General features: G+C 48.5%; 2 protein-coding genes across 3 annotated transcripts in view; both read right to left on the bottom strand.

Moving 5' to 3' along the window:
* Positions 1 to 1,293, bottom strand: part of CABP1 (calcium binding protein 1) — a 30,652-nt gene extending 29,359 nt beyond the window's left edge. Inside the window, exon 1 of the mRNA XM_047827066.1 lies at positions 1,232 to 1,293. The gene's annotated coding sequence lies outside the window, so the exon portion shown is untranslated. The remainder of the gene's footprint in view (positions 1 to 1,231) is intronic.
* The window catches only part of RNF10 (ring finger protein 10), a 65,006-nt gene continuing 38,388 nt past the window's right edge, over positions 1,270 to 27,887 (bottom strand). For both annotated transcript variants that reach the window (XM_047827060.1, XM_047827063.1), the window contains one exon: positions 1,270 to 1,326. In XM_047827060.1, the coding sequence (XP_047683016.1) occupies positions 1,285 to 1,326 (42 nt within the window). In that variant the 3' untranslated portion in view covers positions 1,270 to 1,284. The remainder of the gene's footprint in view (positions 1,327 to 27,887) is intronic.

The raw sequence follows: 27,887 nt of genomic DNA, 5'->3' as shown, positions 1-27,887 counted from the left end.
AAGTCTTCACTCAACAAGGAAACGAAGTCTTCTATAACAGGTATTTTCCAATTGCCCCTTCGGGTCCACTTTTCTACCCATCCTACATCAACTCACTCCTTAGTCCTCTTAGCTTCCAGCCAATGGGAGGCAACAGCAGAGGCGTGGAGGGCAGAAGGAGGGTGAGGTCAAAGTATTTATTCCCCCAGTTCCCTCCCTGCCAGATCACCACGGGTTGGTTGTTCTATTGATAATAGCTCACCACCGCTCCTTGTCAAGGTGGCCCTCTCTTCCTGGGTTCTGTCATTTCTCCCTCCTTTGAACTTCCAGATCTAGAGATGATAAAGACTGGGGCACCTGGGTGGCTCGGTGGGTTAAGCGTCCGACTCTTGGTATTGGCTTCAGGTCATGATCTCTTGGTTTGGTCTCGTGGGTTTGAGCCCTGTGTCGGTGCGGAGCCCGCTTGGGATTCTCTGTCTCCCTCTCTCTCTGCCCTCCCCCACGCGTGCCATCTCTGTCTCTGTCAAAATAAGTAAACAAATTTAAAAAAAAATGACAAAGACCCCAGCTATTACGAGCCTCTTGGATCCTGCACTATCCTTATGGTTTCCCTACACCTTACCAACCCTTGCATATAGTGTCTCTATTAAATCCTCCCCTAATTATCTATTTTGAGTGTGCCATCTGTTTCTTATGCAGACCCTGACTGATACACGTACCACATGTGTCAGCCTGTTCTAGGCCCTGCACCGCAGTGTTTTTAAAAAGTAGCAAAATTAATAATACGATATGCTACTACTTTGTACTTATTCTCAATGTTCACCTTCTCACAAGGCTATAATAACAACTTAAAGATAAAACCTAATTCCTCTTTACAACATAATTGTGCAGTAGAGTTTGTATGAGCTAAATATAATTCGGAGAACAAGCTTTTTCGTGTCATCAAAATTCATGTTAACAACTATAAAGGGAGAACTGCAGAACTGATGCCCTTGAGATTTAACAGAAAACATATTCCAGTATTGAAATCAATCACACAGATGTTCAAAAGCCTACTAGGTGGCCAGAAAGGTGCTGATCTTAGTGAGAAACAACACAGACGTGGGCTCTCACTTCGTGCAATTTGTTCTTGTTTTACACGCTAAACATACTCCTAAAAAGTTGAATACCAATTGTGTTTCCATAAATCAAAAAATAGTTGTATGATCATGGTGAGCGTATTCTTCAAATAATAATTTGGTAAAATAATCACCCTTTGATCTTTTGAACTGATTTTTTGTCCATCCAGAGTACTTCAAAAGAAATTTATCTTTGGTCTGTAGGGAAGATTGGTCTCCTTCCGTGCTCCTGGAATAGGAAAAATTGTGGAATAGAATTTAGAGGAAAGATAAGGGAAGTACCATTTATAGACCACATATAGAATGCCAGGCAGTTTGCATCTGTTAGCATATTTAATCCTGGAGGTATATACGTATTCCATTGTTCCCTTATTTGCTACTTCTAAAAAAAAAAAAAATTAGAATGGCAGGTATGAATTCAAAATCCATTTTTTTTTTTTAACAAGAAATCAAAGCAAAAACATTCAGTGCAGGACTCTAAAGATCATATTACTCCTCAGCTTCGCTGGCTTCCCACTGCTTAGGATCAAGTCCAAAATTCTTTACACTGTCACTGCTCCCGCCTCAGTTCTCTCCACCAGCCAGGCTTCTTCCCACTTGAAGGCCTTTGACCTCTGTTCCCACATCTGTCTGCAACCTCTTCTTCTCCCTTCTTTTCCAGGCTAACTCATACTCATCCCTCTGGTTTCTGCTCAGTTTACACTTCCCAGGGAATTTTGTCCCCCCAGCTGGGCCTATGTCACTGCATCCCTAGTGCCGAACACCAGAGAAGGGCTGAACGCTCATTTGTGCCCCGTCGCAACGAATGGGGAAGGGTTGCCCAGCGGGGCTGCCCAGCCTCATGGGGGCCAGATCTACCATTTCCCTAGGAGGGGGTTGCCTTCGCCCCAGGGGCCTGCCAAAGCCTCCCTCAAAAACGGAAAGGCCAAAAGAACCTCCTTTGAGGTTCAAGAAGGTCTTAGCTTTCTCTCTCCCCATCAAGCGGACCTACAGTCGCTCCAGGACCCTCTAGCTGAGGTGAGAACAAAACAGCCCCACTTATCCCAACAGGGTCATGACCTTCCTCCCGCCTCACAACTGCCCACTTGTATCAGCCACGTGATGCAGAAGCTGCGCATGCGCCGGAGAAGTGTTCCTCACGGGATCTCTCTTCCCTAGCCCAGATGTTGGGGCATTTCAACCTGGCCCGCTTGAGGGCTGGCAGAATTAGGAGTGGGGTTTGCGAGGTCACTTGGGAGGCCAAGGTGGGGTTGGGTTGCATTGAGCATAGCCCAGTAGCAGGCACTGGGCTAAAATATCTCATTGAATACTCCCAATGCCTTTGTGTAGTGTAGGGATTGATATGTCCGTTTTACAGACGGAGAAACTGAAGCTCGTGTGGCAAAAACCAGGGACTTATCTAATGACGATCCTCGGATTTGAACTCCATTTTCTGTCTCCCAGACACCAAGTCTTCTTATGTCCTTGATCATCCTTCAACAGTAAAGGGAGGGATGCCCTCTCTCCTTCCCTGTTGAACCTCAGGGATTCATGTCCTGGCTGTGTGACTTTGGGCAAGTCATGTCACCGCTGAGCCTCAGTTTCATCATCTGTAAGATGACAGTATTGCCCTCTGGCCATTACTTACGAAAATTAACTTTTTTTAAGGTTATTTATTTATGTTGAGAGAGTGCAAACAACAGCAAGGGAGGGGCAGAGGGAGAGAGAGAGGGGGAGAGGGGGAGAGAGAGAGAGAGAGAGAGAGACTCCCAAGCAGACTCCAAGCTGTCAGCACAGAGCCCGACATGGGCTTTAACTCACAAACCTGGGGATCGTGACCTGAGCCGAAGTCAAGAGTCCAGCGCTTAACTGACTGAGCCACCTGGGTGCCCTGAAAATTAACTTTTCTAGAAAAAAATTTGGTCATGCCTACCAGATGCCAGGTACTGCACTAGGTAGGCCTGGGGTGTACCAAAGCAGAAGAGATCATGTCATTAAAAGATAGTGTATAATAGGAGATGCTAATAAATTCCAAAGCCCATCAAGAATATATACAGGAGGTTACATAATGGCAAGTGTCATGAAAAAAAATTGAGCAGGGAAAGGGAATAAGGAATGTATCGCATGGGCACAGGTTTAAGTAGAATGGTCAGGGAAGGCCTCATGAGCAGTTGGCATTTGAGCCGAGACCTGAGGAGCTGAGGGAGAAAGACCTGCCAGAGATTATTCTAGAAACCTGGGAGAGTTTGGACCCATCTCCCATTAAGAACAGATGAGATCTAAAAATGGGCCTGGCATCCCCATTGAAGCTTGCAGTTCTGTGGGCTTCCCTCATTGGAAGGTGGGAAGCTCTACTGTGGGTTTCTCACAGCTGGTCCTGGGGAAGTGGAAACAGCCTGTTACAGGTATAGGGATTCACAGTCAACAAGCCTCTTCCTTGCATCTCCAGAGAAGCAGGTGTTTCTATCAGTTGACTCAAGAAGGGTCTGCCATGCCCTTGGAAATTTCTACTTTCTGCTCCATTGAAACCAAAAAGAAGCAGGAAGACAGGATTAGGACCTGTGCTGACATTTTTCTGGAATGTCCTATCTCAGCCAGGTTCCCAAATACATGTTGAGGCTCATTCACACAAAGGCATCTGCTCAGAACCCCTAACAGATACGAGAGTGCTGGCACACACCGCTCCCAGGCTTGAACACTTTGCACGGAAAAGTCGAGTCTGGGAGAAAAATATCAAGCCAGGCCTTGGGCAGCTCTCCTTTTAGCAAGTATTCTGAAAAGAATCCTCAGGAGCCAGGCTGAAGGGATAGAGCCCTAGGACTGTCCAAACTGGGAGGCCACTGAGTCCAATAGACCGAGGCCCAGAGAGGTGAAGTTAGCTGCCCAAGCTCACCCAGCAAGTCCAAGAAAATCTCAGTGAACTCATGCAGTCAACAAAAACGTTTTGAGCACTATATATGCACCAGGCACTGTTCCTGACACTAGGTGTGAGGCAGCGATCAAAACAGACAACAATTCCTACCCTCTGCAATGGACATTCTGATAGAAGGAGAGAGACGATGAAAGGATAAACTAGTCATACATGTAGTATGTTAGATAATGGAACTGTCATGGAGAAAAAACATGAGCAGAGAAACAAGGAATGTATTGCACGGGCTCAGTTTTTTTTTAATTTTTTTTCTTAATGTTTATTCATTTTTGAGAGACGGAGAGAGACAGAGCATGAGTCGGGGAGGGGCAGAGAGAAAGGGAGACACAGAATCTGAAGCAGGTTCCAGGCTCCGAGCCGTCAGCACAGAGCCCGACGCGGGGCTCGAACCCACAGGCTGTGAGATCATGACCTGAGCTGAAGTCAGATGCTCAACCGATTGAGCTACCCAAGCGCCCCTGGGCTCAGTTTTAAGTAGAATGGTTAGGGAAGGCCTCACAAGAAGTTGGCATTTAAGCAAAGACCTGAAGGGGCGCCTGGGTGGCTCAGTCGGTTAAGCGGCCGACTTTGGCTCAGGTCATGATCTCGCGGTCTGTGAATTCGAGCCCCGCATCGGGCTCTGTGCTGACAGCTCAGAGCCTGGAGCCTGTTTCGGATTCTGTGTGTCTCTCTCTCTCTGACCCTCCCCCGTTCATGCTCTGTCTCTCTCTGTCTCAAAAATAAATAAACATTAAAAAAATAAATTAAAAAAAAAAAAAGGCCTGAAGGAGGTGAGGGAGGGAGACACGCTGGTCTCTGGGGGAAGAGCCTCCCAAAAGGAGGAAAGGGATTGGTGGCCCCAAGGCAGGAACATACCTAGTGTGTTCCTAGGAGCAGCAAAGAGGCTTCTGGAGTGAAGTAAGCATGAGAGAGGGTAGGAAGTCAGAGGAAGCAGGATCCAGATGGTGTCTTAGCTTTGTAGGCCACTAGGAGGACTTTAGCTTTTACTCCGGATGAAAAACCACTGGAGAGTTTGGGGCAGAGAAATGACACGATCTGACCCAGTAAAAAAGCCTAGAGCTGCTGCTCTTCATTCATTCACTCAGCCATGTCCTAGGTGCCAGGCACTCTGCTGGTGACAAGCCGGACAGCCCCAGAGTGAGCCATGGGGCACTTGCGTGTGCATTTTGTGCTGACTGGAGAGTCCAGAGCAAAGAGAAAGGAGGCTCAGCTGGTGGCCTTCCCCCCACCACTTGCCTTCCCCACCTGGCCCTGCAGCCTGGGCAGAGGGGCCCCAGGTAGCTGCAAGGCTCCATGCTCCAGAGGCTGCTAGAACCTGTAGGTTATAAATAGCATCTCCTGCACTGCGAATCGAGCTGCTCTGAGTGAGTCAGAAGCTTGGAGCCACAGCCCCTCAAACTGCAACATCACTCCCTAACCCCACCACCCCACCCCCGGCTCCCTCACTGGCCTCTTCGTCAAGGCCAGGCCTCTGCTTCTCACCAGGATCCCCTCTGACCCTGTCACTCCCCACTTACCCCAGGTTGTACCTCCTGGAGCACTAGGAAGCCCACTGGTTCCTTAGTTCCGAGGGGCAGGATCGCATGATGTTGAAACACCCAAGATCTGGAGCCCACATGGATTTCAGGCCCAGCGCTCTCTTTTCTGACTGTGTGACCTTAGGCAAGTCACTTTCCCCTTGGGTGCCCCATTTTCGTCATTCATAGTAATAACAGTATTATGATAAAAATAGGATATTATGGTAGTATGATGACGCTAATCATGACAGTACTTACTTTGTGGAGGTAGTATGGGGATTCACCAAGATACCCCACCTAGAGCGCTTCGCCCAGAAGCTGGCATACAGTAGCTGTTCAGTGAATGGAATGATAGTCCCTGTGCTCAACTAGATTGGAATCCAGAGAAAGGTAACGATAAGTAAGAAAATGGCAGCTTCAGTCATTCTGCGGCGTATCTACCATGTGTTTGAAGTTCGGTTCCTGACTTATGTTGCAGGATCCCTCATACTCGTAACCGAGCACATTGCACCATCTCCATCTTACGGAGGAAGGAACTGAGACTCAGAGAGAGAGCTGTGTGACTGTCCAAGCTGCACGGTGCCGATGCCAGGTGAGGCGGAATCTGGTGTCAGCAGAAAGGCATAGCCTGGTGAGGGCCGGGGCGGGGGGTGTGGTGGGTGCAGGTGGCCACGTGTTCCTAGCCCACCCCATATCTGCATACCACTGTTGGGGGGGGGGAGCAGGCAGGTGGGGGTGCAAAACATCTCTGCTTCCTCTGACATCCCTTCCGCTTTCCTGAGCTGAGAAGCTCTCTGCCACCCCACCCCCCAAAGCTTAGACTAGCTCTCCTCTGGGTGATATTGAGTGAAACTCTCTCTACTAACAGCTTCGCCAAAGATCTGTCTGTTTAATAATTTTTATATGTCACCCACATTGTTTAAAGAGGAAGGTGATAGTGGGGCACCTGGATGGCTCAGTCAGTTAAGCGTGTGGCTCTTGATTTCAGCTCAGGTCACGATCCCATGATTCGTGAGATTGAGCCCCCGTGTCGGCAGGGCTGTTAGTGCAGAGCCTCCTTGGGATTCTCTCTCTCCCTCTCTCTCTCTGCCCCTCCTTTGCTCTCTCTCTCTTTCAAAATAAGTAAATAAACTTAAAAAAAAAAAAGATGAAGGGGATAGTGATGATTTGGCTTCATTGACACCCCCACTTTGATCCTACAGGATTGTATCTGGTCACCCTCCCCCCCCCCCCGGCAAATCCCAGGTTCCAGAGACATCCCTGTAAGTCCCTTCTTCCTCCATGCTGAAAGCCTTGTAAAGTAGTAGAAAGGGCATGCATTTGGGAGTCAGACAAATCTGGGCTCCCTTCTGGCTCTGTCATTCCCTGCTGTGTGAGCTCAAGCAAGTCACTTTACCTCTCTGAGCCTCATTCACTTATCCATTCATTCAGCAAATGCATACCCAGCAACGTCAACCATGGACCAGGCTCTGCTGTGGCTCCTGGTGCTGGAGCCGTGGATGAGAGAGAACCTCTGTCTTCATGGGGGCTTTCGTTCTGGCCGAGTAGAGGAGAGACATAAGCAAACGATTTCAGAAGTGATGTGTGAATGAAGACAATGAAACCAGGCAATGCACTCATAACTGAGGTGGGGGCGAGGGTGAGCTCTCTCTCTATCATCAGATAAGGTGGCCTGGGAAGAGGTGATGGTGATTCTTCTGAATAATGAGAAGGAGCTGGCTGGGAGACCTCAAGGCAGAGGGGAGAGGAGGCATATGGGCCTCAGGAAGGGAGTGGGTTTTGTGTCGGAGCCGGCATGGTGGGAGTGAAGTGAGCCAGGGGGACAGGGCGAGGAGATGAGGTCAGAGAGGTAGGCAGGGGCTAGATCACAGGGCGCCTAATGACGAGCATCCCAAGTTTGTGCACTTGTGCGCATTTGGTGAGATGATGCATCATCTACACAGGGCCTGGCATACAGTGGGTGCTCGATACGCAGTAACTGTTATGATTCTGAGCCTTCCTTGTCTTCCTCCACCGCCCAGGGACCCTTGTGTCCCTCCCCTGCCTCTCAACCCCCTTGACCCCACCGGCTCTCCCTGGTCCCAGGAAAAGGACAAGGACACTGGCAAGCATCATAGCAGGAAGGAGAAAGTAGTCCCCACCCTCCCTCACCCCTTCCCCCTCCAAACCCTCCCACTGCAGCCCAGTGATTTTCCTGCCTCTCACAGGCGATTTTATTAAACATCTCGAAAAAATATTCTCTCACTCCCTCTCTCTTTATTTATAAAAATCAACTTAACACCCTGCTCCTTTGTTCTATTTGGAAACTGGAACAGCCTGGTTTATATTTAGCCAAAATCCTGCTCCTTTCCCCACAGACTCCAGCACAGCCCAAAGAGCTAGAGGGGCTAAGGAAGGAGAAGAGGGGAGGCTGGGGGAGGAAAGGGTGCCGCAAAGGACAGAAGGGTCCCCCAGAGGCCCGGGGCTTGGCTAAGTCCAAAGGACCCGGAAGGGTAAGATCTGAAGAGTCCTTTCCAGGATTTGGGGTGCCCCAAGTCCAGGCTTGCCCACTCTCTAGTCCCATCCAGATGTCCCCAGAAGAAGAAAGGGGAGATAGAATAGAGAGAAGAGAAACCCCCAACCCCAATCTGGAACCAGGCTTGGAAAGGCAGTCAGTACAAGGCAGTCATTAGGGGTGTGAGTCCTGGTTCAAAGCCAAACTCTCCTCTGCCCCTCACTAGCTGCCTGCTCCTGGGGAAATTAACGTGTTCATTAGAGTGTGTGTGACACATACTATGTGCTTGATAAATGATAGTTATTGTTATTAATCACTGTCGGCTCAAGGAAACTGTTCATCTCCTCAAACTTCAAGGCTCCGCTCAAAAGCCGCTTCCTCCATGAAGCCTTCCCAGATTAAAACCTATCTGGTCAGCTAAGAGCAGTGGGCTAGACACTGGGGCTATGGAGAGGAATGAGCAGGAACATATGGGGCCTCCAATGTGATCAGAAATGGACAGAGAACATACCAGGTTCCAGAAGAGACTTTAGCTCCACTTGGGCAAGGCCAATTCTCCTTTGTTCTCTGCTGTATCTGTAGAGCTAAAGACAGCACGTGGCACATGGAAAGACAGCATCAAATAGTGGTTAAGAGGGCGCCTGGGTGGCGCAGTCGGTTAAGCGTCCGACTTCAGCCAGGTCACGATCTCGCGGTCCGTGAGTTCGAGCCCCACGTCGGGCTCTGGGCTGATGACTCAGAGCCTGGAGCCTGTTTCCGATTCTGTGTCTCCCTCTCTCTCTGCCCCTCACCCGTTCATGCTCTGTATTTCTCTGTCCCAAAAATAAATAAACGTTGAAAAAAAAATTAAAAAAAAAATAGTGGTTAAGAATATATCTGGGTAGGGGCGCCTGGGTGGCTCAGTCAATCAAGCATCCGGCTCTTGATTTTGACTCAGGTCATGATCTCACAGTTCATGGGTTCAAACCTCACCTAGGGCTCTGAGCTGACAGTGCAGAGCCTGCTTGGGATTCTCTCTCTCTCTCTCTCTCTCTCTCTCTCTCTCTGCCCCTCCCATGCTCACCCTATCAAAATAAATAAATGAACTTAAAAAATATATATATCTGGGTAAAGAAATTGTGCTATGTCCATACAATGAAATACTATTCCTCCATAAAAAGGAATAAAGTACTTAACACATGCTATAGTGTTAATCAACCTCAAAAACGTTATGCTAAGTGAAAGAAGCCAGATGTGTAAGGTCACATACTGCACAACTCCATTTATATGAAGCGTCCAGAATAGGTAAATCCATAGAGAAAGAATGCAAATTGATGGCTGCCAGGAGCTGTGAGGGAGAATGGGAAGTAACTTCTTAATGGGGTGCAAGGTCTCCTTTTGGGGTGATAAAAGGTGTTTTTGGAACTGGATAGAGGTGGTGGCTGTGCAATGCCACTGAATTGTTCACTTTAAAAATGGTTAATTCTGGGGCGCCTGGGTGGCTCAGTTCGTTAAGTGTCCGACTCTTGGTTTTGGCTCAGGGCTCAGATCATGATCTCATGGTTCGTGAGATCGAGCGCCTCATCGGGCTCTGCTCTGACAACACAGAGCCTGCTTAGGATTCTCTCTCTCTCTCTCTCTCTCTCTCTCTCTCTCTCTCCCCCCCCCCGCCACCCAGCTCAGAATAAATAAATGAACTTAAAAAATAAAAATGGTTAATTGTATGTTATATGAATCTTACCCCAATTTTCTTTTTTTTTTTTTTAATTTTTTTTTCAACGTTTATTTATTTTTGGGACAGAGAGAGACAGAGCATGAACGGGGGAGGGGCAGAGAGAGAGGGAGACACAGAACCGGAAACAGGTTCCAGGCTCTGAGCCATCAGCCCAGAGCCCGACGCGGGGCTCGAACTCACGGACTGCGAGATCGTGACCTGGCTGAAGTCGGACACTTAACCGACTGCGCCACCCAGGCGCCCCCCCAATTTTCTTTTTAAAAGGACATATATGGGTCTACTTCATGGTCATGTCAATTGATGTGAGAAAACATTTGATAAAATTGACACCTATTCATGATTTAAAAACAAAAACAAACTGGGGTGTCTGGGTGGCTCAGTCGGCTAAGTGTCCCACTCTTGACTTCCGCTCAGGTCATGATCTCATGGTTCATGAGATCAAGCCCTGCATCAGGCTCTGCTCTGTCAGCATGGAACCTGCTTGGGATTCCCTCTCCCTCTCTCTCTACCTCTCCTGTGCTTGCGCTCATGCTCTCTCTCTGTAATAACAATAGTAATATCAATAACTATCATTTATCATTTATCTCTCTGTCTCTCTAAATAACTAAACATTTAAAAAATAAAAACAAAACCAAATGTGAGCGGGGTCAAAATAAAGAGGACTTCTTCAACCTGTTGAAGGGATTTTTCAAAACACCTGCAGCTGGGGGGCCTGGCTGGCTCAGGCTGTCCAGCGTGCAATCTTGATCTCAGGGTCAAGCCCCATGAAGGGCCCCTTGAAGAGATTACTTTAAAAAAAATTGTTTTAATCTTTAAAACCTACAGCTAACATATGCTGAAAGTCTGAACGCTGTCAGCCCTAAGACTGGGAACGAGGCAAAAATATCTGCTCTCACCACTTCTCTGCAACGTTGGACTGGAGGTCCTTAGCCAGGACAAGAAGGGAAGAAAAAAATGGGGGAAAGGATGAAGTTAAATTGTGTTTATTTGCAGATGACATGATTATGCATGTAGAATATCCTAGGAATTCACAAAAGAAAGAAATCTCTTGGAACTAATCACGTTATTTAGCAAGATGAAAGGATACAGGATCAATATATAAAAAGGCATTTCTCTATACTAGCAATGAATAATTGGGAGGTGAAATGTATGAAAACATTTCTAATAGTATCAAAAAAATAAAATATTTAGGGATGTGGTTCGTAAAACACGTGCAAGATTTGTACACCAAAAACTACAAAATCTTATGGAAATACATGAAAGACATAAATAAATGAAGAGATATACCATGTTCATGTATAAAATGTCCCTTCTCCCCATACTGAGGCTACAGAGTCAGTGCAATCCTAATCAAAATTTCAGCAGGTGTTTAGGGGCACCTGGGTGGCTCACCCTTGATTTCAGCTCAGGTCATGACCTCATCGTTCATTCATGGGATTGAGTTCCGAAGCATCAGGCTCTGTGCTGACAGCAAGCAGCCCGCTTGGAATTCTCTCTCTCTCCCTCTCTCTGCCCTTCCCCTGCCTGCCCTTGCTCTCTTTCTCTCTTTCTCTCTCTCTCTCAAAATAAATAAATAAACATTTTTTTTTTAAAGAAGGGAACATACTGGGGCACCTGGGTTGCTCAGTCCATTAAGCACTCTGCACTAGGCGTGGAGCCTGCTTAAGAGTCTCTCTTTCCCTCTGCCCCTCCTCCCTCACTCTCTCTCAAAAAAACAAAACAAACAAAACAAAATAAAACAAAAACAAGAGGCACCTGGATGGCTCAGTTGGTTAAGCCTCAGACTCTTAATTTAGGTCATGATCTCATGGTTTGTGAGTTTGAGCCATACACCAGGCTCTGCACTGACAGCATGGAGCCTGCTTGGGATTCTCTCTCTCCTCTTTCTCTGCCCCCTCCCTGTCTCTCTCTCAAAAATAAATAAATAAACTTAAAAAACAAAAAAGGGAACATACTGTATCATTTCATTTATATGAAGTTTCAAAACAGACAAAACCATCAATAGTGACACAAAGCAGATCCGGGATTGCCTAGAACAGGGCCCAGGAGGAATGACTGCAAAGGGGCATGAGAAAATTTGCGGGAAGAAAAATGTTCTAGAACTTCATTATTGTTTTTTTATCACATGTAAATTATATCCCAATAAAATTGATTTTAATTTTTAATATTTATTTATTTTTGAGAGAGAGAGAGACAGAATGTGAGCTAGGGGAGGGGCAGAGGGAGAGGGAGACACAGAATCCGAAGCAGGCTCCAGGCTCCGAGCTGCCAGCACAGAGCCCGATGTGGGGCTCGAACTCACAGACCGTGAGATCATGACCTGAGCCAAAGTCGGACGCTTAACAGACTGAGCCACCCAGGCGCCCCTAAAATAAGGCCACTTGGGTTGAATTCCTGGTTTTGCTACTTACTAGCTGCATAATCTTGGGCACATTGTTTCATCTTTCTGTGCCTCTATTTCCCCAACAGAGAAGTGACAACAGTAATAACAATACTTCCCTCATAGGATTTTTTTGTTTTGTTTTGTTTTTGTTGGTTGGTTTTTTGTTTCATTTCATTTGTTTTGTTAGATAAGCTCATGGGACTTTTGAAAGGATTAAATGAGCAAATGTATTACGAACTGTGGTAGCCAGCCTCTAAGAAGGCATCGGAGGATTCCTGCCCGCTCGGAGTCCCCTCCACAGCAAATAGGCTGACCTGTGTAACAAATGGGATATTGTCAAAATGATGGTCTGTGGTTTTGGAGACTAGGTCAGAAAACGCATTGAGCCTGCTGCTCTTGGATCACTCTTTCTAGGGGAAGCCAGCCACCAGGTCATGAGGCTTTTCACGCAGCCCTGTGGAGAGGTCTGGATGGCAAGGAACAAAGGGCGCCTGCCAACAGCCAGTGCCAGCTTGCCAGCCATGGAGGTGAGCCAGCTGGACCCTTCCGATGACTGGCTAACAGCTTGACCGCAACCTCAGGGGAGACTGGGAGTCAAAACCACCCCCGCTGAGCTGCTCCCAATTCTTGGCCCACGGAAACTGTGCAAGGTAGTAAGTGTTTATAAGGTTTTTAAAGCCACTGAGTTTTGGGGGGAATTTTTACGCACCGGTGAACAACGGATATAAGCAGTAATAAGAGCTGACGTTTTTGAGCATTTATCCACATGACCCAGTACAACCACTAGTAGGTGAGAAACAGAATCGCTTCCATTTGTCTGTCCAGAACCATTCTCCATCCTTTCCCAGCCTGCTCTGTGCCCACGGAGACTGACCCGTTCAGAGTCAACAGACTCCTATATCTTTTGGCCAGTGGGGAGCCCCGAGGAAGAGATGGAAGGGAGAGGGAAGAGAGAGGTCAGGCTATTTCTTCCTCTGCTCCCTCCCTGCAGGGCACCTCAGGCTGGCTCTGTCCCTCAACAGAAGGTCACAGCTTCTCCCTCAAGGTGGTTCACTCCATACGAGTCCTTCTGAGCCCTGGAAGGCTCCCTTGACTGAGTCCTTCTGAGCCCTGGAAGGCTCCCTTGACCATCAGGCCTAGGGAGGTAAGAGCTCTCACACTGCAACTGGTCCAGAAACGAACTACCCCTTTGCGATTCCCTGACACCCCGCTGACATCTAAATAGTCCCTTTATTCAGCCTTCCTCAAATTATCCAATTTGAGTATGCCATCTGTTTCCTTCTAGGACTGACTGGCCACCCTAATTAAAATCCCCCTACTTTACACAGGAAGTAGAAATCCAAAGAGGACCAAGGAGATAACTCAGAAACAAATGGAAAGGCAACAGAGGCCACCCAAGAGGGGCACTCTGAAGGCAAAGGGCACTGATACATACTTGCTGACTGACTGACGGACTGACTGACTGAATGAATGAATGAGTGAATGAATGACTCGGTAGGCACCAGGAAGGACTCATTTGCCCTACTTCCTGGAAGGCTATGGATACTAAAACAGGATGTCAGCAACTGAACTACTTCAGCCAGACAACTGATAACCAGCTCCCCAGCCCAGCCCAGAGCTGGCTTCAGGAAGTCCTGCGTTGGAAGGATTAACACACAGCCTGGGACACCAAGGAAGCAGCCCCCCACCTCAGTGAGACTCAAGAGTTATTTTTGAAAAGCAAGCAAGGCCTGCGGGCGGCCCTGGCAGAGCGCAGAGCTGGAAGAGAGAGCCAGAAGCAGAGAGAACAGATACAGCAGAGCCCACGCCCCGTCCCTGTGACGTCAGCCCCACGCACTGTGACATAACACCGTGGGGGGGGGAGGGGGTCTTGCATCCCCCCCTTGGGAATTTTTTATTAATTGCGGCAAGATATGCATCCTATAAAATTTACCCTCGGGAATTTCTGAGCCCCTCCCACCCAGGCTGACTGACATCGGGGAATGAATTCCAGCAGGAACAGGGAGTCAGATCACCAGCCAAAAAAATTTGTGTCCAAATGGTGTGTGAGATTTTGCTCAAGTCTGGAAAAATCCTCAAACCGAAGAGAGGGTCACTGCTATACGGCAAAGTCAGGGGCCAAGGATTAGGAAGGGGTTGGCATCCTTCACCTGGAAAAAAGAGTGGGAAGGCTGGAATGGCTGTGGGGCAGGGGAGGAGAGGAGCAGAGAGCAGGTGTTGAGGCTGGAGTCTGAGCTGAGAGCTGCAGGGGGCAGAGAGGGAGCAGCCGGAACAGTAGCTAATGAACCCTGTAGATGACAGGAGAGGTGTTTGCAACTGGGGGTGGGAGGTCAGAGGCAGCCAGAGGGAGCCATCAAGGCCCCAAAATAACTCTCGCTTCTGCCAGGAGGCTCTGGAACTAATCAAGGTAGGGATAATCCAAAAATCCATCAGAGAGAGGTTGCTGAGAGGGCTTGCGTCTCTAAGCAGGGATTGGAGAGGAGGGAAATTAACAAAAGATGTGGTTTGCAGTGAAGAGCTGTCATCCTAGAAGATGGTGCCAACAAGAAGGCAAGGTCTTTCTAGGGTTCCCCTCTCACTCAACAGTAGTTGAGTGCCTACTGTGTGCCCAGGGCTATAGCATACAGCTAAAAATGTGAGCTCTGCAGTCAGCCTGCCTGGGTTTGAATCGATCCCTGCTCTGTTTCTTGCTGGCTGTGTGATCTTGAGCAAGTCACTTTTTCTCTGCTCTGAGCCTGTTTCCTTACCTGGAAAATAGGGATAAAATTCATCCTTGCCCCATAGGATAGGTGAGAATAAGAGGTCAATGCATGAGAACTTTTTTTTCTAAATGTTTCTTTTTGAGAGAGAGAGAGCATGCATAAGAGTGGGGGAGGGGTGGGGGAGGGGCAGAAAGAGAGGGAGACAGAAGACCCAAAGAGGGCTCTGAGCTGTCAGCACAGAGCCCGAGGCAGGGCTCAAACTCACGAGCCATGAGATCATGACCTGAGCCAAAGTCGGACGCTTAACAGACATAGGGACCCAGGCGCCCTTCAGTGCATGAGATCTTTTAATAGGAATCCTCCCAGCAACCTTGGGGAGCGGGGTGGTAGCCTTCCATCTCCTCACCTTACAAAGGGGTAAACTGAGGGGTGCCTGGGTGGCGCAGTCGGTTAAGCGTCCGACTTCAGCCAGGTCACGATCTTGCGGTCTGTGAGTTCGAGCCCCGCGTCAGGCTCTGGGCTGATGGCTCAGAGCCTGGAGCCTGTTTCCGGTTCTGTGTCTCCCTCTCTCTCTGCCCCTCCCCCATTCATGTTCTGTCTCTCTCTGTCCCAAAAAATAAATAAACGTTGAAAAAAAAATTAAAAAAAAAAAACAAAACAAAGGGGTAAACTGAGGCTCAGAGAGCCCAAAGCTACACGGTTAATAAGTGTCAGGAGCCTGATTTAGGTCAGTCTACACCAGAAACCTGTGCGTTCACTAGGCCCAGCTGCCCTGGCCCCGCCTAGTTGGCAGCTTGGAGGACAGTAGTCTACAGGCAGGGCCCAGCCCCTCACCCACCACCTCTCTTCCAGGCCCCGTGTAGGGAAGCAGATCCAGCGTGGACATTGGAAACAGCCTCTGGGTAAGACATGTGGGGTCCAGTAGGGAGAATGTTGCCTTCAACTCACTGTATGACCTTGGCTGAGTCCTTTCCCCTCTCTGGACCTCTGATTCCCCAGTTGCAAGACAAAGGGGTGGTAACAGGTGATTGTAGTCCTGGAGAGTCTAGGTTCTGTCTCGCTGTTCTCTCCCAGAGCCTGGTGCAAGAGGCAGTGAGGAAGGGGCTGAGAAAGAGACCTGGGCAGCTACAAGGCAGTCTTCCCTACATGTTCCCTTTGCTTCCTCTGGGGAGTGGGTCTAGGCAGAGGGAACAGCAAATGCAAAAGTCGGAAAATGAGAGCAGGCATGGCATGTCTGGGGAGCTGCAAGCAGGATAATCTAGGAGCCTGGTTTATTCGTCCATACGATTATTCAACCATTGTTTATTACTTTGAGCCAGACATTGTTTTAGGCACTGGGGACACAGCAGAGATCAACATAGATGAAACCACATCTTTTGGGAGCTCACATTGGGGGAAATGGAAAAACCAAGTAAACACCACTAACCAGGATAGTTTCAGGATGGGACCAGTGCTCTATGAATAATAGCAAATATCTATAAAGCATCTACTAGGGGCCAAGCATGGTTAGCAGATGCTAAATAATGTTATTTTTACTATGATCCTACGAGGTACACACTATTATCATCATCCCGATTTTACAGCTGAGGAAACTGGCACCTAACTTGCCCAATGCCACACAGCCAGGAAGCAACAGAACTAAGATTCAAACCCAGGCCATCTGGCTCCATTGTGCTGGCTGGTGGGGAGAGCATTAAGTAGGGCAATTCATTCAGAGAAAAGCACTCTACAGAGGTAAAATTTGAGCCAAGACACATAATAAGACACCGGCCATGGGAAGCCCAGGAGACAGAAGGTTCCAGATGGAGCACTGAGTGCACTGAGTACAAAGAGTACTTTGTACTCAGTGCAAAGGCCCTGAGGCAGCTAGGAGCTTAACAGGTTGGAGGAAGAGCAAGGAGGCCAGTTTCAGCTGGAGCAGAGGACAGAAGAGGTCAGAGGGGTACAGTGCAGACACATGGAGGGAGAGGGGAGGCACAGGGGTTGCTCCCAGGATCTTCTCAGCTGGGATGCTGAGAAGCATGGTCTAAAGTGGCACCGACAGGCATGACACCCTCCTCTCCCTGCTTCAGACCAATTTGGTCCAGGCAGAGCTGAGCTTCCCCCAGGGTCTATTGCTGGGAAAGAGCCCCAGCTGGGCTGCCTGCCTGCCTGCTGTTTATCTGCTGTCGCACCTCCCCTAGGCAGCCACCTCCATGACTGATGGAGACCGGAAGGACTCCCCCCACCATTCCTCACTCTCATTCCTAAATCCACATCCTCCCTGGCCTTGGCCTTCCCGCAGACACACGAATGAGGGCCTCGTGTTCCCCAGCAGAGGCCAGACTGCCTCGTTCCTGCCCTCAGGGATCACCTAGGCCTGAGTCTAGTCCAAGCCAAGCAAGAGGGTGGAGTGTTCCTCAGCCTGGCCTAGTCCTATAGGCCGGAGTTAGAATCCAAATTCCACCTCATGTGCTCTTGGTCAAGTAGCTTCGCCTCTGGAAGCCTCAGTGTCTACATCCAAAAACTGGGAATAATGCCCCATAAGTTCACTTTGAGAATTAAATATAATGGGCCTGAGAGGGAGCTTCTGAGGGCTGGAAATGTTCTGTATAGCTCTACCTAGGAGGTAGTGTGTATAACAGTTAATGAAGTGTGCACTGTAGGTTTGTCCATTTTATACTATGACCATTATAGCTCAGTTTTTTAAAAAGGGCTAAATGCCTGGCCCACGATTAGCACCACGTAAATGTCACCTAGTATTAGTGTCAGGTGTTCTGTAACTATTCCTTGAATGAAAACTTTAGTATCCTTCCCTATTTCATTTATCACGTATGTGATTCCCAGTGCTCTCAGTGACTGGATGCTAGGGGAGCCCAAACTTAACACATCCAGGACTGAGCTCTTCCCTTCACTTGAGTCTTGCTCTTCCCCAAGGCTTCCCCATCCGCCCAGATCGGAAATGTGGATGTCACTCGGCCCGCCTGTTCTTCTGCCCTCCTTCCCCAAGCCCTCACAGCCAACCCACCACCAAAACTCTCTCCAAAGAGAGACCCCAACAATTCCTTCCCTTCACTGAAAGGGCATGCTGACCGGCAGTCACGAGATAGAGCTTAACCACATGCAAAAGAATGAAGCTGGACCCCTGTCTCACTCCATGGACAAAAATGAACTCATTGGATCAATGTCCTAAATGTTAGGAGCTAAAACTACAAAACAATTAGAAGGAAAGATAAGGGTAAATATTCATGACCTCAGACTTGGCAGTGGATTCTTAGATTTGACACCAAAAGCACAAGCAATAAAAGAAAAATAGATAAATGGGATTTTATGAAAAGTAAAAATCTGTGTGCAAAGGACATTATCAAGAAAGTTAAAGGGGGCACCTGGCTGGCTGTATCAGTACAGCATGTGACTCTCCATCTAGGGGTGTGAGTCCAAGCCCCACATTGGACATGGAGCTTACTTAAAATAAAAAAATGTTTAAGTGAAAAGATGGGGGCGCCTGGGTGGCTCAATCGGTTAAGTGTCTGACTTCGGCTCAGGTCACGATCTCCCAGTTCATGAGTTCAAGCCCTGTGTCGGGCTCTATGCTCACAGCTCAGAGCCTGGAGCCTGCTTCAGATTCTGTGTCTCCCTCTCTCTCTGCCCCTCCCCCACTCATGCTCGCTCACTCTCTCTCTCTCAAAAATAAACATTTTTAAAAAATAAAAAATAAAATTAAATAAAAAGTGAAAAGACAGCCTACAGAATGGGAAGAAATGTTCACAAAACATTTCTGATACTAAACCCCTGATAAGGGTTTAGGTTCCCAAATATATAAAAAACTCTTAGCAACTCAACAACAAAAAGACAAACGACCCAACTAAACAATAGACAAAGAAGAGATACAACAGGCCAAAAAGCACATGAAAAGATGTTCAACACCCCTGGTAATTAAGCAGAGGCAAATCAAAACCATAATGAGATACTGCCTCACATCTATAGGATGGCTTCATTTTTTAAAAATTTAATGTTTATTTATTTTTTGAGAGAGAGAGAGAAGAAGAGGCAGTGAGAGAGAAGGAGACACAGAATCCAAGGCAGGCTCCAGGCTCTGAGCTGTCAGCACAGAGCCCGATGCAGGGCTCGAACTTGTGAACCATGAGATCATGACCTAAGCCGAAGTCGGACACTTAACCAACTAAGCCACCCAGGTGCCCCATATTAGGTTGGCTTTAATAAAAATAAAAATAAACAGTAAACAGTAGGTGTCAGCAAGGGTGTAGAGAAATAGGAACCCTCGTACATACTGGTGGGAATGTAAAATGTTCAGCCACTGCAGAAAACAGCTTGGTGGTTCCTCAAAAAGTTAAACATAGAGTCACCATATGACCCAACAATTCCATTGCTAGGTATATACCCAAAAGAATGAAAAACAGGCAGTTGGGGTACCTGGTGGCTCAGTCAGTTAAGCATCTGACTCTTGATTTGGGCTCAGGTCATGATCTCACGGTTCATGAGATCGAGCACCTTGTCGGGCTCTGCACTGATAGCTTGGAGCCTACTGGGGCTTCTCTCTCTCTTCCCCTCTCTCTCCCCCTCCCCCATGCTCTGTGTCTCAAAATAAATAAATAAACTTAAAAAAGCAAACAAACAAACAAGGGGCGCCTGGGTGGCTCAGTCGGTTGAGCATCCAACTTTGGCTCAGGTCAATCTCACGGTTCGTGAGTTCGAGCCCCGCATCAGGTTCGCTGCTGTCAGTTCAGACCCTGCTTCAGATCCTCTGTACCCCCCCCACCTCTGCCCCTTCCCCGCTCATGCTCTCTCTCTCAAAAATAAATAAACATTAAAAAAGAACCTTAAAATATTTTTTAAAAATAAAAAAATAAATTTAAAAAAAAGCCCAGAGACTCAAACAGATAATTATTTACTGATGTTCATAGCAACATTATTCACAATATGGTAGAAACAACCCAAATGCCTTTCAACAGATGAATGAACAAGTTATGGTCTATCCATACAATGGAATATTATTCAGCCATAAAAAGGAATGAAGCACCCACGCATGCAATTTGGATGAACCTTGAAGACATTACGCTAAGTGAAAGAAGCTAGACACAAAAAGTCACATTTATAGGATTCCTTTTATATGAAATACCCAGAACAGGCAAATCCACAGGGACAGAAAGCAGGTTCCCAGAGACTGGGGAGGGAGGCAGGGAGTAATGGCATAATGAGTATGGAGTGTTCTTATGAGGTGATTAAAAAGTTGAAATTAAGGAGGAGAGCCTGGGTGGTTCAGTCAGTTAAGCGTCAGACTCTTAACTTCGGCTTATTGGTTAATGAGTTTGAGCCCCACATCAGGCTTTGCACTGACAATGCGGATCCTCTGTCTCCCTCTCTCTCTGCCCTGCCCCCACTTGTTTTCTCTCTCTCTCTCAGAAATAAATAAGCTTTTTTTTAGAAGTTGAAATTAAGGAGAGATGTTGGTTGCAAAACATCGTGAATGCATCAAATGCCACTAAATTGTGCAGGAGGAGAAGGAGGAGGAAAGGAAGAAGTGTTGTTTCCCCTCTCCTTGAATCAGGCTAGTCTTGGGACTGGTTTTCACCATTAGGATGCAGCAAAAGTAATGTTCTGAGACTTTGAGCCCAGGCCTTAAAAATCATGGCAGCGTCTTCTCGGAAGCCACCTGCTACTCTGTGAGAAGCCCGAGCCCCATGGAGAGGCCCACATGGAGGTGAACTGAGGCCCCGCAGCCAACAGTATGCCCAGCCAGCGGCCAACGCCGACCGCCAGCCATGTGGATGAGGCCATTTTGGAGTCCTTGGGGCACCCCTGTGCCCCCAGCCAACACCACATGAGACAGAACTGCCCTGTCACCCCCACAGAATCATTTAAAAAATTGTTGTTTTAAGCCACAGAGTTTTGGGGTGATTTAGTACACAACAACACATAACCGATCCCACTTCTGCAAACATCACGAGGCCACCCATTGCTCTCCACCCCCACCCCCAGCACCCCTAGGCCAAGTCTCTCTTCTCCCTCCAGGCAGCCACCTCCTCACTGTCTCCCCACCTTCAGTTCAGCCTCTTGGGGTTCCCCCTCCTCCAAAGCCAGAGGGACTTCTAGCCCCCAAGCACATTCTCTCAGCCTTCCAGATAGCAGCCAAGCCCCTTAGTGTGGGCAGCAAAGCCCTGAATGACCTGACCCCATCCATCTCTGTAGCTCTGGCCCCCCTCACCCACACCTCCAGCCCCTGCTACTCACACTTCCTATGACTCAGCACCACCACAAGCTGTCGCTCTGTCTACAACCCTCTTCCCTGCCACCCTTCTCTCCTGGTTCTTTTTGTCCTTGGGCCTCAGCTCGGACATCACCACTTCCAGGAAGCCCTCCCTGACCTCCCAGACTGAGTTAGGTACCTCCTCATGATACCTTGTCTCCTTTCTTGGCCTCATCACAGCAGCTGCCTCTGAATTGCTCTTGACATTTTAGCAACCTGTCTCTCACCACACCGTGAGCAATTTCAGGGTAGGAACAAAGTCTTCTTTGTGTTCTCAGAGCCTAGCACAGGTCCGGCACATAGTAGGTCCCCAGAGAAACCCAAAGGAATTAGGTAGTGTGGGCTGGGGGCCACCTCACATCTCATATGGGACTGTGTTGGGGGGTGATCAATGTCAAGGCTGGGAGAGTGGAGCCCTCCCCCATGTGCCCAGCTCCTTACTGCACCAAATGAACAACTTGCCTGTCTCCCCAGTAAAGAGACAATGACATGCAGTGGTTACTTGTAATGAGTTACACAGGTGGGCAGCTCGGGTTTCACATCCTGGCTCTGCTACCTCCCAGCTGTGTGACCCTGAAGAAGTGACTTCACCTCTCTGAGCACACTCCCGTCATCTGTAAGACAGAGCATGATAATGGCTCCTCATAGGGAGAGATCAATGAGATGATATAGGTTAAAATGCTTAGCACAGTGACTGGCACATGGCAGGCTCCCTGAAATGTCAATTGGTCTGTTCTTGCCACGCTGTGAAGCTAGAGGATCGAGGCCCAGCACTGTGCCTGGCACATGGCAGGCGTTCAGCCAGAGCCTGAAATGAGTAAGGAATCTGGTGAGAAAACATGACAATCATAACAGCACACAAGTTCTAACTCATCCAATCTTCGCTACCACTAAAGGAGGTAGGACTATTATTCTGCACATTATACAGGTAAGGAGATTGAGGCCCAAGAACATGCAGTGTTGGTAAGTAGTGGAGGTTGGATCGAACCTAGACGGTCTGAGTCCTTTCCCCCTTCAACCGCCACCCTAGACTACCTCTCAACACCCAAGGTCTGCTTCTCCTGTCAGCTTGGGCTTCTACCCAGCTTTGTGATTTCAAACACATTAATCTCTCTCTGGGCCTCAGTTTCCCCGCCTGCCAAGAGAAAATCGTAGGAGACAATGTTGAAGGGCACTTTCTATCGGTCTAAGAATCCAGACCCTGGCCAGCGTCTGGCCGGTGCTGGTGACCTGCTGTCCAGCCAGCCCCAGCTAGGGCAACATTTTCCATGGGCTAGACTGTCACAGGTGGTCACTGCGTACTGGTGGCTACACTATATCCCCACATTGGGAGGAGCCTGGCCTCTGCTTATTCCTGCCCCCCCCCCAGGGCCCCTGAGGGAAGCTGAGGCGGCCACCCCCAGATGTCTATTCCTGTCCCTGGCCTAGCGCCGTGCTGGGGAAGCAACAGCTATTTTGAGGCCCTTCTCCCTCCAAGTATAAGCGGTGGGAAGGCGCTGGGAACATCCCGAACTAGGAGGCCGCCCGGCGCAGCCTCACCCTGGATCTGGGCCACACCAGCCCTGTGGCTCTGCCCCTTTTTCCAGCTCTGGCGATGTGATCGCTTCTGATCACAGCCACCAGAGTGGGATAACCCAGGAGAGCCGATCCCAAAGGACTTCTGCTAGAGGCTGGAGCACAGGGTGGCTGGGCCTTGCCCTTCGAGGAGAGGACTGGAGCAGCCACAGCTGGACACACCAGCTGGGAGAAGGGACTGCTCTGAGCTTGAAGTTGAGGAAGACAGTGTTCGGGGCAATAATATAAAACTACCCAGCATTACTTGAGCGCTTGTGATGAGACAGGCCCTGTTCTAAGCACTCGTCGTGGAAGGAAGTCACTTAATCCTCATAAAGAGGAAAACATCTCTGAGGTTCAAAGTGATTTGCCCAAGGTTGTACAGATGGTGAGTGGCTGAGTCAGGACTCGAACACAGGCAAGCTGGCCCGAGAGTTCATGCTTTTAACCACTTTTCTTCCCTCTGAACCTTGCAAGCCCAGGGGGCTAAATATAAATTAGGGGAAAGAGCACTGGCTTGAGAGCCAACCCCCCTGCCCCCGCCATGTCATTCCCAGTCATGTAGCCTGGCCAGACCATGCGGTGAGTTCAACGTCCTCACCTGCAAAATGAGGGTGACATCGTCCACTTCCAGGGTTGAGGTAAGGATTAGTAATAACATGCTTTAAGGCCTGCGGCTCAGAAACTCCTCTGAATTATGAAACTAACATATGCACATGGTAACATAGTCTGGTACAAAAGGGGTCCCAGTAAAAAGGGAGTTCCCCTCCTACTCCACATAGTCAATTCCTCCCCCCAGAGGCCACCATCATCAATTGCTTTTGTATCACTTTTTGGAAATTCTCCATGCACAGAAAGACAGAAGTTCTATCCGATAGTGATTTAGAACATGGACTGTGGTACTGCCGCTTACTGAGCACATGAAGCATGGGCAAGCTATGTGTTCTCTCTGGGCCTCAGTTTCCTCACCTGGAAATTAGTTAATAAAATTAAGTTCCTAGTTTAAAGGGCAGTTGTGGGGGTTAAATGAGTCAATCTATGTAAAGTGTTTAGAACACTCTCTGGCACATGTCCAATACATATACACGTACAGCGGATCCTTTCTGATAGACACTGAGATAGGCTTTTGCTACCACAAACAACGCCGCAAGATGCATCCTCATTCACCTGTCATTTGGCACAAGTGCGAGGATCTCTGTGAGATAAATTCCTGGCGGAGAAACTGCTGGGTCAAACAGTAGTGCCCTTGTAGTTTCAATTAATTGTTGGATGAGTGAGCCCCCGCAGCAGGCAGGGGAGAGGGGGAAAGGGTCCACAAGGCAGGGAGGACGAGCGAGGAGTGAGATGCAGTGCTCTGTCTCTGAGGTCCAGAGAGGGCCATGTCTGAGGGATGCAGCCTCAAGGATGCAGTAGTTCCCTAGGCCCCTGGTCAGGCAGATGGAGGGTTTAATTTCATCCAGATTGTTCCCATAAAGGTTTTACAGGGAATTGGTTGATTGGATTAGAGGAGCAGGAGCCCCTAATGAGCAGCAGCTGCTTAACAAAATGTCAAAGCAGATACAATTTTCCTTTGCCACTATCCACCATGGCAGCATCCAGGCTCTTGATAGGGACCCCTGGATGCCAAAGTCCCTTCAGAACGACGCCCTGATTGGGTTCACCTTCTCTGAACATCCTTCTAGGTCACAGACATCCCAGAAGAGGTAGAGAACAGGGGGTTAAGAGCACAGGTGTGGGGGTAAGACAAAAGGTCTTTAGTCTGCTGAAATTACGGCATGACCTTGGGCAAGTCATTTGCTCCCTGAACGCAGAGAAGAACGTGACCCACCCTCGCAGGGTTGTCCGGAGGACTAAATGAAGTCAAACACGACGTGCTTACACGGTGCCTGGCACACAGTGAGAGCCTAAGACATGCAAGGGCAGAAGATCCCCAGGAAGACTAAAAGCAGCTACTCTGGACCCCACCCCATAAGCCCCTGGGACACCGTGCACAGTGGTAGCTTCCCATCCCCTATGTAAAGAGAGCGTTTTAGCAGTTGCCTCACCCACGTCCTAGGGAACTTCCAGATGCTCTAGTCTGTGAAATGGGACTTGTGACTTACGTTTCCAAGTAAGTTTTAAAGTTCTTGCCAAAGCTAATATTCCATCTTGTGTCTGATCCAAAAGGGCAAAATGAGGGTGGGAACTTTCAAATGAGAAGGAAAAAAAAAGACACTTGGAGAAAGTTTCCCAAGCACCCCCATCTTCCCCTCATTTGTCTGGTCCGGGACCTACTCTTCAGAGAAGTCCCCGGGGAAACAACAGCACGTACCCCCACTGCTCCAGGAAGAACCTGAATCAGGTAAGCGCACAGGTTCGGGGTCCAATCACGATTAGCCTACTTGGGCCTGAGCTTTGTGCCCAGGAGTTCGAGCCTCAGCGCCCTTCCTCACCTGTAAAGTGTGGAGAATACTGGCTCTGTGAGAGAGATTTGAGGCGAGACCGCGGGTGAGCGCCCCGCCCCTGCCGGGCTGGCCTTCCGCACCCCGCACCCCCGGGGCACATATGCGTCGCGCCCCGCGCATCCGCCGCCCGGGAGGAGGCAGCCGCCCTCCACGCCTCCGGGGGCGGATTCCCTAGCGGCCTCCTGCGCCTCGCGGCGGGGACCCGGGTGATTGCAAACAGCCGCCGGCCTCATTAGGAGACGTGTAATTAGCGGCTGGCGGAGCCGGAGCCGGCACGGGCTAATTACCGCGGGGAGCAGGCTGCACCGCCCCCGCCGCCCGCCCCCGCCGCCGGGCCACCGTCGGTGTCTGGACCCTCGTGGGGCGGACAGAGGAAACGGACCTGGTCCGGAGGAGGGGAGGCCCAGGACGGCCCCAGTGTGCCGGCTCCGGGGGTTACGCCTGGGCGGAAGGCTAGATCATTTTCACTCAAAATTGCGTGTACTGTGTGCACCCCCCGTGCCAGGCGTTTTACCCACGTTATCTCGTTTATCTCATATCCACCCTACAGCGAGGAACCATCGTCATCCTGTGGCACAGATGAGGAAACTTAGGTCTAGGGACATGAATTAAACTCCCGGGCAGCACGTGGCTGGAAAATGGAGAGGGAACAGACAAAACCGTGCACCGGACAGCGGACAGCAGCCGGATAGACGAGGGCAAGGACTCGAGTCGGATGGCCTTGGGTTCGAATTCTAATCTAGCTCCTTCCTGGATGTAACTTTGGTCTGAGCCCCACCTGCATCAATAAAATGGGCGTGATGTTGGGATTAAGTGAATTGAAAGCTAGGAAGTATTGGGGGAATTATTTTAGGGACGCGAAAGGAGTGGGCGGGAGGGGGGCGGTGCTCTGAGGCTCTTTTTCTATTCAGCGCACAACAGGCCTCTGACGCCCCCTGCTGGCCAAACGGGGACGCTGGAGAGACCGTTTGGGGATAAACAGGTTGTTCTTGGAGGAGGAAAGGTAGCAGTAGACACAGGTCCCCCAGCAGAGCCACTGCCCTCTCGCCTCCCCTCCACCCCTTCCTTCCTCAACATGCCTCCTTTAAGGTGGCAAGGAGTTGAGAGATGGGGAAAACTGAGGATTCCTTCCAGATTTTGCAAATAAATGGCCTCCATCCACAGACCTCACAGGGCCAGCCAGTTCCACAATTCTACAAACAGGAATGAGTATTAAGACCAAGGTACAAAGCTGTCCACCAGAGTACTGGGTCTGACAAAAAAAGTCTGGAACTAATTTGAATGTCTGTCATTGGAATAGTGACCATTTTAGCACTGTTACATCCAAACAATGCAATACTGTGCAGCTGAAAAATAACATTGCATAATGGCTGACATGAAAATATAGTCAAACAGACTGAAACTTAAAGACATTAGGTTTAGCAAAAGGAGACACACACACGTGCTGTTGGATATCCATATAAAGTTCAAGTATGGGCAAAGCTTATCTTATGAGAGAAGTCAGAACAGAGGCTACTTCTGGGAAGGTTTTAGAAAGCAAGGAAATTTCTTAGGTATGGAAATGCTCCCTCTTAATCGGGGTGGTAGTTACAAAAGTCAGTCTAGACATATGTAAAAATTCATTGAGCTTTACACTTAATATGTACATTATACATGGTATACCTCAATAATACAGTTGTAAAAAAAAGTCATAAAAAGTGCTAAACACTTCGACCCCTTTTTTTTTTTTTGCATAGATTTTTAAATGTTTGTTTATATATTTTGAGAGAGAGAGGGAGTACAAGCAGGGGAAGGGTGGGGAGAGAGGGAGAGAGAGAGAGAATCCTAAGCAGGTTTTGTGCTGTCAGAGAAGAGCCCACCTCGGGACTCAATCTCACAACTGTGAGATCGTGACTTGAGTCAAAATCAAGAGTCAGATGCTTAACTGAGCCACGCAGGCTGCCCCTTGATCCTATTCTTAGTAAGAAAATAAAAGGAAAAATATAATTTAACATAGGGCAGCAGTTCTGTTTTTTGTGTCAGGACCCCTTTACATTCTTAAATTTATTGAGGATCCCAAAGAGTTTTTGCTTTTGTAGGATATATTGATACTTACCATTGATACTAAAACTGAGAAATGTGAAGATTTCAAGTACATATTAACAAAATAAAACTGAGAAATGTTTAAAACAATACAAAATCCCATTAGCCATCAGAATGATGTCAGCACATGTCACATAGTCTCTGGAAAACCTTACTGTCCACTCTGAGGCAGTGAAAAAGGCAAATAACATCTTAGTATTATTATTAAAGTAATTTGACCTTGGGGACTCCTGAAAGGGTCTCAGAAAATCCAGTGGTCCCTGGACCTCACTTTGAGAATTGCTGGCACAGGGGGAAAGAGCAGGAAGAAAATACACTACATGATAAATTATTCGCTCTCAGTCCTGGGATTATAATTTATTTTTATTTGCTTCTTGTACTTTCCTGTTTAAAAAAAGTAAAATGTGGGGCGCGTGGGTGGCTCAGTCCCTTAAGTGTTCCATTTTGGCTCAGGTCATGGTCTTGCAGTTCCAGGGTTCAAGCCCCACGTAGGGCTTGGTGCTGACAGCTCAGAGCTTGGAGCCCGAGAGCCTGCTTTGAATTCTCATTCTCATTCTCTCTCTCTCTCTCTCTCTCTCTGCCCCTCCCCCACTCGCGCTCCCTAAAAAAAGTAAACATTAAAAAAAAAAAGTAAAATTTAACGACCAAGGGTTGTTTTTGCAAACAAACACCAAGACAGTACACCCGTCTCCATAACATTGTTGAAAGACCCAAACAGTAATAACATATTTGGCTGTAATAAAAA

The sequence above is a fragment of the Prionailurus viverrinus genome, chromosome D3 (assembly GCF_022837055.1).
Source record: "Prionailurus viverrinus isolate Anna chromosome D3, UM_Priviv_1.0, whole genome shotgun sequence".
In the NCBI taxonomy this organism is placed as follows: domain Eukaryota; kingdom Metazoa; phylum Chordata; class Mammalia; order Carnivora; family Felidae; genus Prionailurus; species Prionailurus viverrinus.
Note: the sequence above shows the minus strand (reverse complement) of the source record. Positions and strands in the feature narration are given on the sequence as shown.